The following is a 20,720-nucleotide window of genomic DNA, read 5'->3' as shown; positions in this document are numbered from 1 at the left end:
ACATCGAGGGCGGTGTGTCATTTCGTCCTCGCGATTTGGAACATTTCCTCTTTTCGCTACCCTATTCCCAAAGCCCAAGATGTTTTGCTTTGTTTTGGTTTTTTCGGCGAAAGCCACGGGCCGTCGAGTGGCGACCTCCCGTTTCTAACTCAGTGTTTCCCAACCTTGGGCCTCCAGCTGTTTTTGGACTACAACTCCCATCATCCCTAGCTAGCAAGACCAGTGGTCAGGGATGATGGGAATTGTAGTTCAAAAACAGCTGGAGGCCCAAGGTTGGGAAACACTGGACTAGATGACCCTCAGCGTCCCCTCGACTGGGGGCTCCGAGAAGCTCACCTGGGCGGCAGCCAAAAGGGTAGGGGAAGCGCAGAGGAGGAAAGGACGAGGAAGGAGGAGGCCTCACCCCAGGTAAGCTTTTCCTCAGTATTACGGAGAGCGGAGGCGCTTTCCGTTCGCCCCCGGAGGCCTGAGGGAATGCAGGGCTCCCCTCCCCAGCCTCGTCTCCCCAGCTGGCCGGGGGAGGCCTCGAGCTGGCCTGCGGCCTACCCTAACCCCGCCCTGCCGACGCGCTGACAGGACCCCGCGGCGCCACTCACCACTTGGTACCGGCTGGCGGGCTGCTGCTGGTGGTGCTCCATCCCGGCGACGGAGGCCTCTTCGGGCCTCGACGCTCGGCTAGGTCCTTTCCAGCGTCTCTCTAGCTGCTCTCCCTTCTCTCTCGCTTTCCCTCCGCCTTCGTCGCTCTCGGGCCGGCTCCTCCCCTCGCGTCGAGGCCGCCCTCTCTCTCGGCTCGTCCCCCTCGGAGGCGCGCGCGTGACGGGAGGAGGAGGAGGCGGAGGAGGCGGAGGCCTCCGAAGCACCGCGGTAAAGTTGGCACGTCTCCGTTTTCGCAAAACCCACTTCTCCGAGAGGCTCCCCGAATGAAACTGGGGGGGGGGGGCACCACCACCACCCTCACAAACTGCGCGTCCGGATTTGTTAGGACCTCACCGCCGGTTTGCGCGGCTGCGTGTCCGGGAAATTCCGGGCGCGTGGCGCCGGGTGAGGCAGGCAGTGCCGGATTTGTTGTTGTTTAGTCGTGTCCGACTCTTCGTGACCCCCTGGACCAGAGCACGCCAGGCACTCCTGTCTTCCACTGCCTCCCGCAGTTTGGTCAAACTCATGCTGGTAGCTTCGCGAACACTATTCAACCATCTCATCCTCTGTTGTCCCCTTCTCCTTGTGCCCTCCATCTTTCCCATCATCAGGGTCTTTTCCAGGGAGTCTTCTCTTCTCATGAGGTGGCCAAAGTATTGGAGCCTCAGCTTCAGGATTTGTCCTTCCAGTGAGCACTCAGGGCTGATTTCCTTCAGAATGGAGAGGTTTGACCTTCTTGCAGTCCATGGGACTCTCAAAGAGTCTCTTCCAGCACCATAATTCAAAAGCATCAATTCTTCGGCAATCAGCCTTCTTTATGGTCCAGCTAGTGCCAGCTAGGGACGCAGGTGGCGCTGTGGGTTAAAGCCTCAGCGCCTAGGGCTTGCCGATCGAAAGGTCGGCGGTTCGAATCCCTGCGGCGGGGTGCGCTCCCGCTGCTCGGTCCCAGCGCCTGCCAACCTAGCAGTTCGAAAGCACCTCCGGGTGCAAGTAGATAAATAGGGACCGCTTACCAGCGGGAAGGTAAACAGCGTTTCCGTGTGCGGCTCTGGCTCTGGCTCTGGCTCTGGCCAGAGCAGCGATGTCACGCTGGCCACGTGACCCGGAAGTGTCTCCGGACAGCGCTGGCCCCTGGCCTCTTAGGTGAGATGGGCGCACAACCCCAGAGTCTGTCAAGACTGGCCCGTACGGGCAGGGGTACCTTTACCTTTACCTAGTGCCGGATTTATGTATAAGCTAAACAAGCTATAACTTAGGGCCCCTTCTCTCTTGGGAGCCCCCCAAAAAATTAAAGGGGGGAAAAAAACCTGAATGTGCATTTCCAAAATATAAGATAAAAATAAATAAAAATAAAACCTACATACAGCAACAGGGGTTTTTGTGTGTGTAGGCTCCTATTTGTTATGTGCAAATGGCTTTAGATACCTACAGTATTAGGTCCATAAATAACTATATAGCACATATCCAGCACAAAAAAACCAGCGGCAATTTGTTGTTGACAAAGGACAGCTGGGCATATAAAGGGCTCCATTACCTTCAGTAGCTTAGGGCCTCATCAAACTTTAATCCGGCCCTGGGGGGAGGCAAGCCTCTATACACAGATAGAGGAGCTGCTTTTTTTTAACTGGGGGCTGCAGGGCTGCCTAAAATGAATTGTGGAGATGAGAAGGGACCCAAGGGTCATCTAGTCCAACCCCCCCATGTAATGCAGCGATGCTTGGGAGTATTCAGAGCATATGACTATATAATAGGACAGAGCATCACTCTAAGTAAGGCGTAGGAGACAACTCCTCGGGGCTGAGGCTTGGGCACAGCCAAGCCCCCACCCCAATCAACCGAAATGGATACAAATTTGAGGTTCTGACCCCCCCCCCACAAAAGCCTGACCCACAAATCAATACAAATCTGAGGTTCTGCCCTCCAATCAATGCAAATCAATACAAATCTGAGGTTCTGCCCCACCAAACAAAAATCCTAGCTACGCCCATTGGCCAAGCGGTCTTCGCACGCCCCCCAATAACTTATTTGAGGGGGTCACCCCCCATCCAAAAGTTGCATTGCCATTCAAATGGTGTCCGTCCACCACGTCGTTATCATCAGCAACATCATAATCGTCAGTGCTGTTTTTCTAGGGAAAGAGGTGCCGGATCTCACCATGAATGCTTCCCTTGTACTCTTAGGATGGCAACGGAGCCCACCTGAGAGGTGCCAAAGGCTCGTTCACATGCATATCTTCAAACACGATATATGCCATCATGATTCCACAATGCCCTTCGGCAACTGGCATAACTCAAATAAGTCAGGTTCAACTGCGGAAAATAAATGGGCACACATCACGACATTTAGACTGTTTCCAAAACCAGTGAGGGGGCATTTCAGTCTCTCTGGAGGCAGGCAACTCTAGCGTGAAGCTTCCTAATTGGAATTCATTAGCAGTTCTGATGCTATGGCGTGTGGTTAGCTCATTACCGAAAGCGTTTGTCTCTTTTTAGCTGTTTATTTGCACTATTGTTCTTGCTATACCTATTCGTCTGTTGTGGCTGCTCCACACCCATTGCTGACGGCATCTTGAACTCATTCATTTAATCATTCCCACTTTTTCTGATTCACAGGCATGACTGCTGTTGCTTATGCAGCCAAAAACAACACCACACACTTCCACAAGAGTTGACAGCAATAGGCTTGGTGAAACCCTGAGGCTTGAAGCAGTAGAAAAAAATCATTAAGGAAAGTTAATGAGGACTGGGCATGCTCACGATTCATAGAATGCTTAATCACTTTTTTTTTGGGGGGGGGAGAGGTGGAAGAAGAAATGGAGTGGAATGACCTTCCAGACTGGCTGAGTGAAATTATAAATTGTTCACTCTACACTGCAACATTTTGTTGCAGCTCGCCCATGTTGGCTTCTGCATTCATTTGTGCTCTGCTCAAATTCAACTGTAATGCATCTACTACTACCTCTTTTTTCGCTTGCCCTTGCTCTGTAAAAATACTCTTCCTTGCATCCTCTTTAATAAGGTCACACACACAAACACACACAGTTGCTGTTTTGTTGTTGTTGTTTAGAGATGGTCTTCTTCTTCTTCTTTGGTGACCACTCGTAGCCAAGTAAGATTGTCTTCCATAAACACAGTCTTAACAGTGAGTCTGTCAGTGACTGTGGAGGCCAATTCTGGATCCACACATCCTTCCACAGTGGGGACATATGTGTCTGGGCGGGACTTGATCACGGTGTGGATTTGCCAAGTGTGCCTTCCTCTTAGCTCGTTTCTCCCTTTTGTCCTGAGTTTGAGCGTCTTCAAAGTCAATGACACCTTTGGTAAAGGCTGTTCTCCAATTGGAGTGCTTGCAGTGTTTCCCAGTTATCAGTGCTTATGTTGTTTTTTAAAGATTTGCTTTGAGAGCATCTTTAAACCTCTTTTGTTGCCCACTGGTATTTCACTTTCCATTCTTGAGTTGGGAATAGAGTAGTTGCTTTGGAAGACGATCATCAGGCATCCGCACAACATGACCGGTCCAACAAAGTCGATGTTGAATATTGCTTTGACACTGGTGATCTTTGCTTCTTCCAGCACACTGACATTAATTTGCCTGTCTTCCCAGGTGATGTGTAAAAATTTTCAGAGACACCGTTGATGGAATTTTTCAAGGAGTTGGAGATGACATTTATAAGTGGACCATGTTTCACAAGCATACAATAAAGTAGGTAGTACAATAGCTTTGTATGCAAGCATTTTGTTTTCCCTGCAAATGTCCCGGTCCTCAAACACTTTGCACTTCACTCAGAAGAAAGCTGCATTCGCAGACCTCAAGCGATGTTGGATTTCAGCATCAATTCAGTTCTTGTGGAAAGATAAGTGCTCAGGTAGGAAAAGGGATCGACACTTTCTAACGTTACACCATTGAGTTGGATTTGTAGCATTACAAAGGGGTTGTTTTGTATTCACCAGTATAGAGAAGCATCACGTTTTTTTATGCTGCTGCATCTGGCAGCCATTGTTTGCTGGCATCCACAGCACTTTTATCAAGATATGAATACCCAGAAACTCATGTCACTATGAATATGTTGGAATTGAAAAAAATTATGACTTTTTGTTGTTCTTGCTGCAACAGAGTAACATAATATTTGAATCGCAATTCTTCAGCTAGGAAAAATAATCTGGATACTGATACCTGAACATGACACTTCTGGCTTTGCAGATAGTATTAACTTTTTATCAGTTTTTGCCACTTTTATTACTCTAAGCAGGAACTGTGGCAAGCACTCACAAAGTAGGAGCAATGTATCTGAAGTGTATCTTCAATGTATACAATGTATTCTTCAGTGTATCTGAAGAAGTGTGCATGCACACGAAAGCTCATACCAAGAACTAACTTAGTTGGTCTTTAAGGTGCTACTGGAAGGAATTTTTTTTGTTTTGACTATGGCAGACCAACACGGCTACCTATCTGTAATAGGAGCAATGGAGTTACTCTCAAGCTTAGGACCAACACAACTATTTACTAAAAGGTTCAACATGGGCAGTCTCACAAATTTAATAGTTTCATAAAATATGGAACTGCAATGTGAGTCATTATTAAGCTATCTGAGTTATTATTAATAAATGTATTTCCTTACAATGGCTTCATACTTGGAGGGGATAATGCGGACTGAAACTAGCTTTCCTGAGGCCACCCAATGAATTAATGGTTTTGTTGATATTTGATTGGGGTACTCTACTTTCCAGTCCAAGAGTCAATGCAGGCATTATTCAAGTAAGCTTGTCCATGCAAACAACTGTTCATGCAAGTGGTCTGCTTGAAGGAGTAGTTTAATGTTGAAGGACAAGACTCACAGACAGTTATGTCTCTTTGGCCATGGGTCAAGGTTGCAATCATGGGAAAGTATGCAGTAACATCTGCAACTTATCTTAGTTACCTTGGCATTCCAGCTTTAAAGATAAAAGTTGGCATCATAAACCCAAGTAAATCTGTTTTTGCAAAATATAAACATACATCATGCACAACTGATTACTAGGATCTTGTTATATAGATACAAAACTCTTAGGTTTTAGGAGCTGGAGTTTTTTGGGAGTTTTAGGAGCTAGACAACATGTTGAGGTAATTAGGGAGCTTTATATGGGATCCTGGTCATTAAAATGCCATTTTTGGACATGCTCTAAGATAGACCCAAGGAAGCCTGTAGTCCTCCAGCTCCCATCAGACCCTGACAGCATTGTCAGTAATCAAGGATGATGGGAGCTTCTGTCTAACAAAATCTGGAGAACTGCAATTTCCTCTTCCTTGCCCTACAGCCATGGGGGTATGCCCTCCAACATTTCTCCGATGAAAATAGAGACATCCTATTCCATGACAACAACAATTTTATTTTTTATTCTCCGTCCATCTGACTGGGTTGCTCCAGCCACTCTGGATGGCTTCCAACTTATATAAAAACATAATAAACGTCCTTCCCTATACAGGGCTGCCTTCAGATGGTTCAGGGGTCAAATAACTCCAAACCCTCCAACATTTCCCCAATTAAAATAGGGACATACTGCCATACCCTCCAACATTTCTCCGATGAAAATAGGAAAAAAGGAAAAGTAGGGCATTCTGGGATCAAATCAGAAACTTCTGTGAATCCACGATTGCCCCTGGAAAATAGGGACACTTGGAGGGGCTGTGGGGGCTATAAGCGTAGCGTAAGGCTTGTGACTGCTGCATGAATTGTTCTGATAGCCTGCAGATTAGATTTGTAGTTTCCTTCATTCCTACTGCCTCTGCTAACAGACCCAGAAACATTAACGTTTATGATTGTTAGTTCTTTACATTTAGACATTTCCCTCCCACGTTACAAGGTCGGCGGACCTAACCCTCCCCATATCTCACTTTGCAGGAGTTATTTGTTACACCTCTATAAGGTGAAAAAAGTATCATAGCAACAGAGGTCTTTATTCATTCAGGCAGCTACCCTGCTTATAAGTGCCTATACATGGTAGGAGGTAATGGGAAATTATGTTAGGTCCCCTTTAACAGAAAAGTTCTCTTGCCACCCTCTCCACTGTCCTGCACATTTGCTTCATTCAAGGCCACCACCAAGCACATTCATTTAGTTATTACTTATAAGTTTAGGCACTGCTGGGGACGCAGGTGGCGCTGTGGGTTAAAGCCTCAGCGCCTAGGGCTTGCCGATCGAAAGGTCGGCGGTTCGAATCCCCGCAGCGGGGTGCGCTCCCGCTGCTCGGTCCCAGCGCCTGCCAACCTAGCAGTTCGAAAGCACCTCCGGGTGCAAGTAGATAAATAGGGACCGCTTACCAGCGGGAAGGTAAACGGCGTTTCCGTGTGCGGCTCTGGCTCGCCAGAGCAGCGATGTCACGCTGGCCACGTGACCCAGAAGTGTCTCTGGACAGCGCTGGCCCCTGGCCTCTTAAGTGAGATGGGCGCACAACCCCAGAGTCTGTCAAGACTGGCCCGTACGGGCAGGGGTACCTTTACCTTTACCTTTTAGGCACTGCTATTGTCTCTGGTTGGTCGTGACCATGCTAAGATGTTGGCCTTGGTGATACCTGAGTCAGAACACTCAAGGTAAATAATACAGATTGGCAAGGTTTTGGGGGTAGAGGAAAATAATCTCAGTTGTGGTGGAGAATGGCAGTGACATCACAATACTCTAAAACCCCTTCAATTTAGGCCCAATACTTAAAATGCTAGGTTTGAAGTGCTCACTTTTCAATATATACTTGCTAAGTATTATCCAGAGGCAATCCTATTGTTTGGGATAAAGAAACACATAGGAAAAAAAGCTGTATACTCTCTAAGGGACATTTGTGAGAAAGTTGCCATCATACATGTCCTCTAAGTTGCTAACTGACTCAGTTAATTAAAAAAAGACCAGTAAAGTTTATTTAGATTGGGTTGGCACCACACACACAGCCCTAAATCTGCCCTGATCTGGTTCCTCTCCCTCTGTTCCACATGCAGAAGGCACGTGGAAGTAAGTTGAATCTTACCTCAACACTGGCAATGGGATACTGTTTGCAATATACTCGGAGTCGAGTGTGGATTTCATGCTCTTTATTCAGCTCATATTAGTGAGGAATGGAAGTTCCCCCGAAATGTCTGCTTTATATACATTATTTACACAATGGGCCCCACGTGATTGGCTAGTTCTGGGATTCTCCTGTAGGCCAATCAGGTTGCGGATTCACTTCCACCTGGAGTTGGATTGGGTGGTTCCTGTGGATCAATCAGACTGCTGCATTCTGGATCCTATTGTTCTAGGACCAATCAGACTGCTGCATTCTGAATCCTACTGTTCTAGGACCAATCAGACTGCTGCAATCTGAATCCTACTGTTCTAGGACCAATCAGACTGCTGCAATTTGGATCCTATTCAATTCAGTACATAACACTGTTCTTCTGAATACCAGTTGCTGTCTACCACAGGAGGGGAGAGTGCAGTTGCAAAAGGAATGCAGCTCCAGCTTGTATCACATAAGCCAAGGTACATCTGTACATGCATCCTGACTGCTGAACTGCATGGCTCAGGACAGTTGCCTCTCTAGCTTAGGGTTACCAGACGTCCCCGGTTCCCAGAGACAGTCACTGGATTTGCAAATCTGTCCCCAGACAAATTCCGTCCCCGGAATATCCCCAGATTTGCAAATCTGTTCCCGGGAAATGTGGCAGCGGCAGCCTCAGCAGCCTGGAGCCAGACTGGAGGTGCAGTTGGCTCTGGCTGGCTTCAGGAGCTGCTCGCTGCCGTGGCGCCCGCCATTTTTCCTCGCTGAAAGTCCCCATATGATGTGTTGCGCACAAGACACATCATATGGGAACTTCCAGGAGGCAAACTGGTGGGCGCCACGGCAGCGAACACCAAGCGGCTTCTGAAGTCAGCCAGAGCCAACTGTGCTACCAGGCTGGCTCTAGGCTACTGACTGCCACCGCCACTGCAGAAGGGGAACCGGGGACGTCCAGCGGTACAGATCTCCTGCCCCCTTCCCCTTTTGTTTTGACTGATTGGGGGAGGCTCGGGAGTTGCGGGTGGGCAGCCGTTGCCCAGTTTTTTAAAAGCTCTGCGCATTTATGTTTCACAGGGTGCGAAAGAAGGGCTTTGCACCTTTATACAATATGCATGTGTGCTTGGGCCCCAGGGTCTTTCACCTCACCATCCCCATAGTCTAGCTGCTCAATAGGCCTGAGGCCTTTCCGAATAGTATTGTCTGTGACATATGAAGAGGAAGCTGGCTATTAAGTGAGAGGCAGCTAGCTGGCCAGGCCACCAGCAAGCGAGCACTGTCACCAGTGGGTTACTAGCTAAGGTGGATGGAGGGTATGGGGCTGACCCTAGCCGCTCGCTGCATCACAGCCACCTCACTCTGGCAAGAACAAAAAGGAAGCCACCAAATACTGAATCAGACCTTGGGTCCATCTAGCCTAGTACTGGCTACAGGAATTGAGATTCCTATCTGGCGATTCCAGGGATTGAGCCTGGTGCCAAGATTGCAGGTTCAATCCCTGTATGGGGCAACTGCATCTTCCTGCACTGCAGGAGGGGTTTGGATTAGCTGATCCTCAGAGTCCCTTCCAATTCTATGACTGTATGATCTTCTGCAGGCAAAACAGATGCTCTAGCACTGGGTTCCCCTCAGACTGGCCCTGGAGCATTCATCAATCTTTGTGACAGAAGCATCACTGTAAATAACAAGCCTATGTTGAGTTTTACACATATCAACCAGTGCCAGATTTATGTATACGCTAAACAGGCTATAGCTTAGGGCAGGGGTAGGCAACCTAAGGCCCGGGGGCCAGATGTGGCCCAATTGCCTTCTCAACCCAGCCTGCAGACGGTCCAGGAATCAGCGTGTTTTTGCATGAGTAGAATGTGCCCTTTTATTTAAAATGCATCTCTGGGTTATTTGTGGGGCATAGGAATTCATTCATATTTTTTTTTTCAAAATATAGTCCAGCCCACCACATGGTCTGAGGGATGGTGGACCGGCCCACGGCTGAAAAAGGTTGCTGACCCCTGGCTTAGGGTCCCACTCTTTTGGGCACCCTCCAAAATGTCACTATTAATATACTTCTTCTTAATTGTATTTCAATTCAACAATTACTTTGATAAAATACATAATGGTTATGTGCAAATGGCTTTAGATACCTATTAGGTCCATAAGTTAACATATAGCATATATTCAACACAAAAAACAGTGACAATTTGTTGTTGACAAAGGACAGCTGGACATTACCTTCAGTAGCTTAGGGCCTCATCAAACCTAAATCCGGTCCTGAGACCAACACACACCAACAATGAGGCATGCTTACTCATGTAAGTGCACCTCGTTACTGACTGCACACTCAATGTGATGCCACAACTCTTGGGTTGGGGCAACTGGCTAAAAGGTTTTAAAATGTTTTAAACGGTTCTAATTTTGGTTCCTCTGTTTTGTTTTTGTCGGTTTGATGTTGATTTAATGTTTAGTTGGGAATGGCGGTTATTTTAACTTGGGTATAACTGTAAAGTCTTTATTATTGCTATTATTGCTATGATTATTGTTACTATTGGTTTCTATTGATTTATTGGTTTGTTTCCTGCTCTTTTAGGATTTTTTGTTTTTTAATGTTTGATGCTTTGCTGTGTTTTTATATATGTTGTAAGCCGCCCAGAGTGGCTGTGGAAACCCAGCAAGATAGACGGGATATAAATTTTAAAAATTTTATCATCATCATTATGGCATGGATAAATGTAGCTACTAAACCTTACAGTGTGAGTTGGGATAACGTAACCACCCCTTTAGGTTTGTTGCCAGGATTCTCTGGGCTCTCTGAACATCAGCTCTCCAATAATAGATGTTACAAGAGACCTGCTTGAGCTCACATCCGTGTACCCAAGCAATTGTTAAAATTTCCTTGACAGATAAGCTATAAGCGTCTGATGAGCAAAACCATATCCTGAAACACAACCCAAGAAGGCCCACATCATATCATCAGATAGGTAAGGAAGGAAGCCTCCAAACTGGCATTCTGCCCCTCTCATCTCTAAGTAATGGACAAGCCAGCTGGGTTTGCAGTAGGCTTAAAGAAGAAGAAGAAGCAATAGTCTGCTAGAAACACAGTTGTTTTTAAAAAGCATTGCTTATTTTTAATAGGAATACTTGCAGGAAACCTCAGGTAGCATTTCTGTCCTAAAAGAAGCACCCTTCATTCTCTTACACATAGGAGTGAATGGTCCGTCTAAAGGCTACATGCTGGGAATAATTGGTTTGGAATCGCCCAAGAAAGATGTTAGATTGTTTTTGTATGCCACAACTGCAGCAAGAATTTTGTTGGCCAAAAATTGGAAACTACAAGAAATGCCTACAGTGGAGGAATGGCAGATGAAGATGATGGACTTTCTGGAGCTGGCTGACCTGACTGGAAGAATCTGCAAACAGAAAGAGGAGGAGCACCAAGAAGAATGAAAGAAATTTAAGGATTATTTAGTTAAATATGCTAAGATAACATAAGTAGAATTATTTGTAAGTACCAAATTGGCCTAGGAGTTCAATATGTAAAATTGTATAACATTATGGATAGAGGATAATATGAAAAGAAAGAAAGATGTTAATTGACTAAGTTTATCTCAATTGAAAGAAGTATTGGAAAACTGCTACAATGACTTATATGGAAACTCAGCTAGGGGGATTTGAGGAAGTCACCCAACAATGATAACAAAATTGGGATTTTAACAGTTAGGATAAATGTTTGTTTGTTTTATATTGTAATGTTTTTCTTTTATGTTTGTTAAGCCCTTCACGGCCTAGGACCCTTGTACCTATGGGACCGCCTCTCCCGGTATGCCCCACGGAGAGCCTCAAGGTCCATAAATAGCAACACCCTAGTGGTCCTGGGCCCTAAGGAAGTTAGATTAGCTTCAACCAGAGCCAGGGCCTTTTCAACTCTGGCTCCGGCCTGGTGGAACGCTCTGCCTCATAAGACCAGGGCCCTGCAGGATCTGATTTCTTTGCGCAGGGCCTGTAAGACAGAGTTGTTCTGCCTGGCCTTTGGCTTGGAGCCAATTTGATTCCCTCCCTCTCTTTCTTTTTTCTTTTCCTTCTCTTCCTGCGATGAGGCTACATTTTAATATTTTAATGTTTCAATATTTTAATGTTGTATTTTAATTTTGTTTTTAAGTTGTAATCATTCAACTTGTTTTTACTATTGCTTGTAAGCCGCTCTGAGCCCGGCCTTGGCTGGGGAGGGCGGGGTATAAATAAAAATTATTATTATTATTATTATTATTATTATTATTATTATAATAAATTTGGAAAATTAATTTGAAAAAAGGCTACATGCTGAGCCAAGGGGTGAGGCAGAGGGGTGCCAAAGTGTAGGTGCTGAACAGTCCCCTGCAGCACCATCAATTCCTACCCCTACAATTAAGTTCTGCTGCCCACATGACATGCAGTTTCGACCTTGGATGATGCTTGCAGTGAAATGCATAGGATCGCCATATATACCGAAAAATTCTCGTGATGTCCTGGGAGCGGAGGCTAATATGGCCACTCGGAGGGATTTTTAAAATTTAATACTAAATGTCCAGGATTTTGTCTGTTCCTTGGTGGAAGCAGAAACATCTGCTGATTGCCACCCCACCAAAAAAAACCTCAACAACTTTTTGGACGATTGTCCAAAAAAAGCTCTGGATTTTTTATTTCTTGAAATATGGCAACCTTAGAATTGCACAACAAAAATAAACAGATGCATAGATTTTTCTACACTGACTTAGCCAAGGACGTAACAGACTGGGAGGTGAAAATTCACACCATAAACCAAAGCAGAAGCTTCTGCCGTTGCCTGCTTACTCATAGTCATAAGCAAGTGAATTCAATGTAACTTACTCCTAAGCAAGGATGGCACCCTTTCTTTAAATTAATGACTACAAAGAAATAACAGCCAATCCGTCGGTCAACTATTATGTTAATTGCATTAAATGAAAAGTGTGGTTCTCAATAGCTAAATGGGCATGCCAGGAATATAGCGAAACTTCTCCTGCAAGTAAACATTGCATCCATAAGTTGCATATTTGTTTAAAAAGACTTGTTTTGAAAGATCAACATGATGAGCAGAACTTGAAAACCCTGAAAACCCGACGCAGGTTGCTTTCAAACTGGAAGCCTGATATAACACTTGAGCCTAAACAGTGCTTAAGGAAAGAATATCCACTCCCAAGTGTACCCACACTAGGATTACATGAAAGGGCAAATTGAACACCCTCAGATCTAGCAGAGCTCTTTGGTTGACAGCAGACAGCTGGGTAGGCATCTGATTACCAGTCAAATCTGTCCTCGAAGCCCACACAGGCTGTTTTCGCCTAAACTGAAAAAGAGGAGTCTTTCAGCTCCACTATCAATGACAGTTTCCACTAAGGTTAAGCTGAAACGGAACGGGCATTAAGGGGACGTGGGGTGTGTGAAAGGGAAAGCTGTAAAAAAGGGTGTTTCTTCAACCCCCACAAGATAAAAGTGATGTGCCCACTGTCTTGGGTGGAGTGGCTTGGAAGCTGTCTTTTCCAAACTTATCAAATTATCCCTGGATTGGGGAAATCCAAATTTACTGGGGGGAACAAGCAGGATAGCTGCTGTTGGAGTGAGACGTCATGCGGACAACACCACATTAATAGGAATGCAAACAGCATCGAAAGCACATCAAATGTAGGCGTGGACAAGCCCCATTTTTTTTACTTCTGTGCAAGCAACAATATCTTAGGAGGACTACATTATGAGTCTACTTCTGTGCAAACTGTGCAGTGAAAAGTGCACCTGGGGTGTAGTTTTACCCAGAAAGATCTGGTTTAGGGTTAATGTTTTCTTTGTTGATGTTTGTCACCATGTTAGCCCCAAACAGAAGGTTTTGTGCTCTTTGTACACTGTGTCTTGTTTACAGTACACACACAGTTCCTTCTCTTGTGATTAGTGACGGATGTCTTGCATCTGTTTTGAAACTCATCGTGCCAAATGTGCACACACCTGGCTGCTAGTCCCCTTCATCCCATACATTTACTGTGGGAATAGGGGAGGGGATGGACCGAGAGATTCAGAAGAATGTGGTGACAATCAAAGTCGGGTGGGGGTGAGAGATAATTTTGAAAAGAAGCCTCTTTGGTGGAAATTTTCAGGAACAGTGAAACTTGCAGACTCAGATTAAAAAATATGCAGTCCAAACCTCAGAGGAAGATGGAAGAAAACTCATGAGATGAAACCCAGGACGAAAGAAATTTCAGTACCAAATGCCCTTTGCTAACAAGTCATTTTGTAGCCAGGTTGATATGCCTCTGTTGTGGGGTACTATTGTTGATGCTGAAAAAGGAAAACCCAAATGGCATTACACTGTAATTCAGGGCGTGATAGATGCTGATTGCACAATGGAAAATCAGCATGTGTTGGCATGTCCTATAAGAAATGAAAGGCAGCCAGAATGAAATCTTCTTTATTGTGTCTAACTTGTTAATCGAGCAGCATAATTCTTGCTTTGAGTGGGAGGTCTTAGGTTCAGTACCCAAACCACGGTCCAAAGCAAGGGTTGCCAACTTGGCAACCTGTCCACTGGTGTCGCTGGACAGGTGTCCCAGACTGAGCTTTCATTTTTTAAAAGTGAGGAGGGGGAGAAACAAGCCTTTAGCCAGCCAAACCCCCCCCCCCACTGAAAGTTATGGAGCAAAAGGTGCAGGTCCACTCTAAGTGATTTCTGTGAAATGAGAATGAGTGTGTTGTGGCCACAACCTTGCAAATTTATCATAGTGCTGAGGAATGCTCCCTGTTGCGATTAGACCTCAACAGCATCAGTGTATATGAAATCAATACCTTTTGATCTCCACATTCAGGGCCAGTAGGGTATAGCTGACACCCCATTTAAGGTGGTCTAAAGTGGCTGTCTCTCTAACGTTATGCCATGGTCCTTGTGGCAGCCAATTTGTGTTGTGCCATGCTGCCCCCTCACCATTGCAGCTATTTTGCGGTCACAACATTATGATGGAAGATTGGGAAAAATTATGGAAAACTGATTTAAAATTTACAGATTGTTCCCTATTGAAGGAGAACTACGTGAAGATGATGTATAGATGGTACACAACACCAGTGCAGTTAGGGAAAATGTACAAAACTAGTTCAAATATATGTTGAAAGTGTAAAGAAAAGGAAGGGATATTTTATCATATGTGGTGGGACTGTAATGTAATTTAAAAATTTTGGGAAATGATATACAATGAATTGAAGAAAATGTTCCATATAACATTTGTTTAAAAACCCGAGGCATTTTTGTTGGGGATTGTAGGGAAAGACCTGCCAAAAAAGCTGAAGAACATCTTCATGTATGTGACAACGGCCACAAGAGTTCTGGTAGCACAAGGATGGAAGCCTGAAGAAACCCCAACTAAAGAATCATGGCAAGAAAAACTGATGGACTATGCAGAACTGGCAAAACTGACATATAAGCTACAGGACAAGGATAATTGTGACTTTAAGGATGAATGGGAACCCTTTACAAAGTATCTGAAGATGCAACAAAGCGAACTGGTCTCCTTGGCAGGTTTTGAATAAACATTCACAAACTTTTTATTGATAATAATCAGCTAAATAGTTTGAGGATCTATACAACTTTGTAACATGCAGAAAACAGCAGTCTCAGAGAAACCAAAGACTTGAACTGAGGGAAGTCGGGGGGTGGGGGCAGGTGGGTTTTGTGTGGGAGGGGGGGAGGGAGGAAAAATGTGGGGGGGACAAGGATGATATGTTTTTGGATAATATGTCTTGTTTTAATTTTGAATAAAAAAAACTAAAACAAAAACAAAAGCCACTGCAGCCATTTTGTGACTGGTGCCCCCAGCACTCTCTCAACATTTGAAATGTGCCCACTGGCCCAAAAAGGTTGGTGACCACTATACTAGAGGAGCAACGGGACATAGCTTGGGGACACTGCTCAGTGGCAGATCATCTGCTTCATATGCAGAAGATGCCTGGCATCTCCAGACAGGGGTCAGAAAGAGCCCTGGAGATTTGCTGCCTACCAGAGAAGACAGTATTTACCTATGTGAACCAATTGTCTGATTCATATAAGGTAGCACCTTATGAACCTGTCTCTAGCTGAAGATACACAGTATTTTTAACGGTGGTGTGCGAAAATGAAGAAAAATCACGAATAGTTTTAAAAGATGCAGCATAATTTTCCGGAACCACTCCAATATCTCAAGGTATCAAGGTATTAGATACCTGGGTTATCTGGCTGTTTATCTAGAAAGAAGATTAACAATTCCAAGACGAGCCTCAGGAAGCTCGCTGTGTGTGTTCCTTCTTCCTGGGAGAGCAACAGCTCTTGGATAAGGAAAGAACAGAATTGCTTGTGAACTCTTAGTTCAGCAGAATTCTTAAGCTGGATTTGAATAATCTCTGGTTTGAGGTGTCTGTTTGAAATCAGCAGATGGTTGCAGTTTTGGAAATGAGTCTCCAAGGATCTAAACTTCCCAGAGGCCCCTAAAGCACCGGCTTGTATTCAATGGCATTAGCAGGCAACGGCCTAGAGCAGTGTTTTTGGGTCTCCAGCTTCTGTTGGAATACAGCTCCCATCATTCCTAGCAAGCAGGACCAGCAGTCAGGGATTGACCCATTCCAAGAACATCGTACAGTGGCATACTGTGGGGTGGGCACAGGAGTGGTTGCCCTGGGCGCAGAATTGTTAGGGGCACAACATTTCAACACCAGGTGCTGCCTCAATACAGCTGCACGTATCCACCGCTAGGCTTCATTGAAAACAGCTTCTCCTTGCAAACCAGGAAGTGAACTCTCCAAACCATGAACAACTCTTCTTATCTCTGCGGCTGCAATCTCCTGGATGACACAGACACCTCTATTTTCAGATCATAAAGTCCTTTACGCAGATCAGCTATACAGTACTCAATGTGAGACTTTAATGTTGTGTACAGTGTAAGGTGGGACGCGGGTGGCGCTGTGGGTTAAACCACAGAGCCTAGGACTTGCTGATCAGAAGGTCGGCGGTTCGAATCCCCGCGACGGGGTGAGCTCCCGTTGCTCGGTCCCTGCTCCTGCCAACCTAGCAGTTCAAAAGCATGTCAAAGTGCAAGTAGATAAATAGGTACCACTCCAGCGGGAAGGTAAACGGCGTTTCCGTGCGCTGCTCTGGTTCGCCAGAAGCTGCTTAGTCATGCTTACCACATGACCCAGAAGCTGTACGCTGGCGCCCTCAGCCAATGAAGCAAGATGAGCGCTGCAACCCCAGAGTTGGTCATGACTGGACCTAATGGTCAGGGGTCCCTTAATAATAATAATAATAATAATAATAATAATAATAATAATAATTTATTATTTGTACCCCGCCCATCTGGCTGGGTTTCCCCAGCCACTCTGGGCGGCCTCCAACAAAGATGAAAGATACACTAAAATGTCACATATTAAAAACTTCCCTGAACAGGGCTGCCTTCAGATGTCTTCTGAATGTCAGGTAGATGTTTATCGCTTTGACATCTGATGGGAGGGCGTTCCACAGGGCAGGCGCCACCACCGAGAAGGCCCTCTGCCTGGTTCCCTGTAACTTGGCCTCTCGCAGTGAGGGAACCACCAGAAGGCCCTCGGAGCTGGACCTCAGTGTCCGGGCAGAACGATGGGGGAGGAGACGCTCCTTCAGATATACTGGACCGAGGCCGTTTAGGGCTTTAAAGGTCAGCACCAACACTTTGAATTGTGCTCGGAAACGTACTGGGAGCCAATGTAGGTCTTTCAAGACCGGTGTTATATGGTCTCGTGGCCGCTCCCAGTCACCAGTCTAGCTGCCGCATTCTGGATTAGTTAACAAACTCTTTGCTTCAGTCTATTTACAGAAGGGGAAGGTGGACTTCCTGTTTAGACCTTCCCCCGTTCCTTGCCAAATTAAATTATTTTGAAAACCTAATTTCCCGTTCTACTCACGGGTTGTTGTTTGAAATCCAATTGTCCACAAGAAAAAGTCAGCGCTCTCCGGCAACGACTGTGCGGCTTCACTCCGTAAAAATAGCGGTCGATTCAAAACACCGCGCCGCTCACCCCACGTTGTTTCGAAGCCCCCAAAAAGGGGTTTCCCTGCAGGTAGGGGGGGCGCTCCTGGTGTCAGCCAAATCCCACATTCCCAGGCTTCCTCTGATTGGGATTTTTGAAGGGTCTCCGCCTTCGCCGCGGCGACAAGACCCGATTTTCACAGAGCGGGTTCTTCTCAGTCAGATGCATGATAACAAATGAGACTTTCAGGCCTTCATCTTTTGATCCTCAATTATTATCCTCGACAGTCAGTGATAAATTGGGAGATGCTTTGGGCCGTGCCTGTCTGTGGACTAGAAGCTGGGAATGAATAATGGTAATCGGTCCCTGTTTTTAGTACTTCCTTATTGTAACTTTGCACCCTGTCATGAATTAGAAACGGGAGGCGGGATCCTTCAAAAGAAAACATGCGTTTTCTCTCCACCCCTCCAGCTGAGGCCTGTATTTGCCTCAGGGCCATCACTCTTGAAAACAAAACACGACATGTTGAAGGAAAGGCGTCATCAAAAGGCATATAGTTCTTCTGAGAATGGAATCAAATCTGTAATGTAAGCAGTGAGTACAAAGATACAGGATGTCATAACAGCATCAGGTAATGTGCTGAAGAAGTTTCATTGAATGCATGTGTCGGTACAAAATGCAGATATGTTAATCAGTCACAGTGCCATGAAACTACCATCTTAAGGCAGATCTATCCATTTGACAAGTGCTTAGGGAAACACTGGTGTTTAATTCAGCTAGCGCAAAAGGCCTTGGTTTCGTACATACAAGTATGAGCGTGTTAAACAGTACACCCATGTACACATGCTAAGGAAATTGTAATTTGCCAAGATTCCAAAATCCATGTAAAGTGATGTTTAAAAATGATGTCCACAGGTATTTGTTGGAAATGTAAAGAAAAAGGAGGAACTTTGTATCATATGTGGTGAACTTGCAAATTAGTAAAGGACTTCTGGGAAATGATATATAATGAAATGGGGAAAAAATGATGAAGGTATCTTTTAAGAAGAAGCCGGAAGCCCCTTTTAAAGGAATAATAGGGGAGGAGATTCCAAAACATCAAAAGAACTTATTGATGTATGCTACAACAGTGGCACAGATGTTATATGCCCAGAAATGGAAGGAGTAACTCTGACAAAAGAGGAATGACAGATGAAACTGTGGGAATATGCTGAACTGGCTGATTTAACAAGCCGAATTCGAGACCAAGAGAAGGAGATGTTTAAGAAAGAAAGGGAGAAATTTGTGGAATATGTGAAGAATTACTGTAAACACCTTAAAACGCAAGCAGGACTAGAATAATCAGAGAAGAGAAACGAAATAAGGCTGAAGGTGAATATAAAATGGTAAAAGAGCATTTTGGATATGCAGTCGAATAAGGGAAACTTTCATGAACCACAGAAGGTGGGGAAGGGAAGTTGAGGATAATGAGATTACTTTAATAAATGTGTATTTGTTGTAAAATTGAAAATTTTAAATAAAATGTGGGGGGAAAGACGTCCACAGGTATGATGATCATACATGTATGTTCTGTGTTCACTAAAGGAAACGCTGGTTTAACATCAGTATAGTAAAATATGAAGTTTCCATCAGTAAATTGGAAGGGAATCGTACTGTAAATGTAGGGTATAAATTTCCCTCCTTACCCGTTTTGGTTAAGGTTGTAAATGTGCCCCAAATGAATTAAACGGGCATATATAGATAAACAATGCAAACTAGTAACTTTGGTAAGCTTATTTGTAAGGTTCACGTTTTGCAAAACAGTAACTTTGGTAAGTTTATTTGTATTCTGCATGCATTGCCATTTTCAGTTAGCAATAAAATTGCATCTTGAATGGAATTCCACAAAGTAGCTGCTTAAATAGGCTTTGTTACTTAATTGTAACAATGCTGACCTCACAATGCTGCATGCAACTACGATGCATCTTCTCTGCAAGATTATTCTAACCTGCATGCATCCTAGTGTATTTATAGCCAATATCATCTCCTTGCAGAACCCTTCAGTCAGGTGGCAATTTCTATATTTAGCTGAACTGCACATTAGTCCACCCTAGGGCAGGAGTTCTGATTTCAGATTTACAATACAGCAAACTTTTCAGTTGTCGGCTCTGATGAACAACATTCATGAATGAGTGCCATTTTACCCTGTGTACTATGTCTGTCTTTATATTATTCAAAAGTTTTGCCTTGAGTAGCTCAAGTGGATCTGGGCGATTGCTAAATAAAATAAAACAAAACCCAAACCACACCAATAGCCCAAATCATTTCAAAGTTACTAAAGTCCAGTTCTGTAGTCAATGGCTGCAAGCATTAGCATTACAAGATCTTTCTCTTTAAATTCATGCGCAAACATTTTGAGATGATTTGAGCCACTTAAAAGGAGAACTATCTATCACAAGTATGTTTCTTATTTCATAATGATCCAGAGATTGTACCCGAGCGAAGCAAATGTTGCATATAAAACATTGGGGGTACAAGAAAGTTGACCCTTGTGGAGTACAGTGAACTGCTGAAACTTAGGACAAAAGAAACATATAGGAGGGAAGGACGTGGGAAAGAAACATCACAATTATATCCAAATACTGATGTCTTGCGCTTTGTTTCTGTACAACTACCACCACAACAAATACTTCTAAGATTACAGAACTTGTCCTGTCTGGAAGATTCCTGAGAGAATCCAAATGAACTGTATACAGTACATTTGTCTGATAAAAGGAAGTCCTTCATAAAGTTGTTTGCAATTTTATTTATTTATTTTAAAAAGAAGCCGTACTGATTTCCCTGCTGCAGAGTAGGTTTTCTGTCTGTATTAGAATTTTATTTTTATTTTTTTTAAGATAAACGTGTGTATTTGTTAAGGTTGCTGTATCACGTACACATTTGGAGAGATTTAGATTTTTTAAAAAAGATCGGGAAGAGTTTTCCTTTTTGGCATACCTCTGAACTGTGTATCCTTATGGGAGAAATATGGGAATTGTTCACAAGTGGGATCCTTAGTTTTACAGAAGCAAATTGAGGACTATAAATTGAGGCCTTTTATGA

At 44.5% G+C, this 20,720-nt stretch overlaps 1 protein-coding gene across 4 annotated transcripts in view; it reads right to left on the bottom strand.

The window, feature by feature from the left end:
- The window catches only part of NDFIP2 (Nedd4 family interacting protein 2), a 56,166-nt gene that overhangs the window by 31,070 nt on the left and 4,376 nt on the right, over nucleotides 1–20,720 (bottom strand). For 2 of the 4 annotated variants that reach the window (XM_079973058.1, XM_079973060.1), the window contains exon 1: nucleotides 597–764. The exons of the other annotated variants lie outside the window; for them this stretch is intronic. In XM_079973058.1, coding sequence (XP_079829184.1) covers nucleotides 597–638 — 42 coding nt within the window. In that variant the 5' untranslated portion in view covers nucleotides 639–764. Of the gene's footprint in view, nucleotides 1–596; nucleotides 765–20,720 lie in introns of those variants that run through there. 4 annotated transcript variants of the gene reach the window in all.

Source organism: Podarcis cretensis (genome assembly GCF_951804945.1).
Source record: "Podarcis cretensis genome assembly, chromosome: 4".
Taxonomy (NCBI): Eukaryota; Metazoa; Chordata; class Lepidosauria; order Squamata; family Lacertidae; genus Podarcis; species Podarcis cretensis.
The sequence above is the reverse complement of the archived record's forward strand: the minus strand, read 5'-3'. Positions and strand labels throughout refer to the sequence as shown.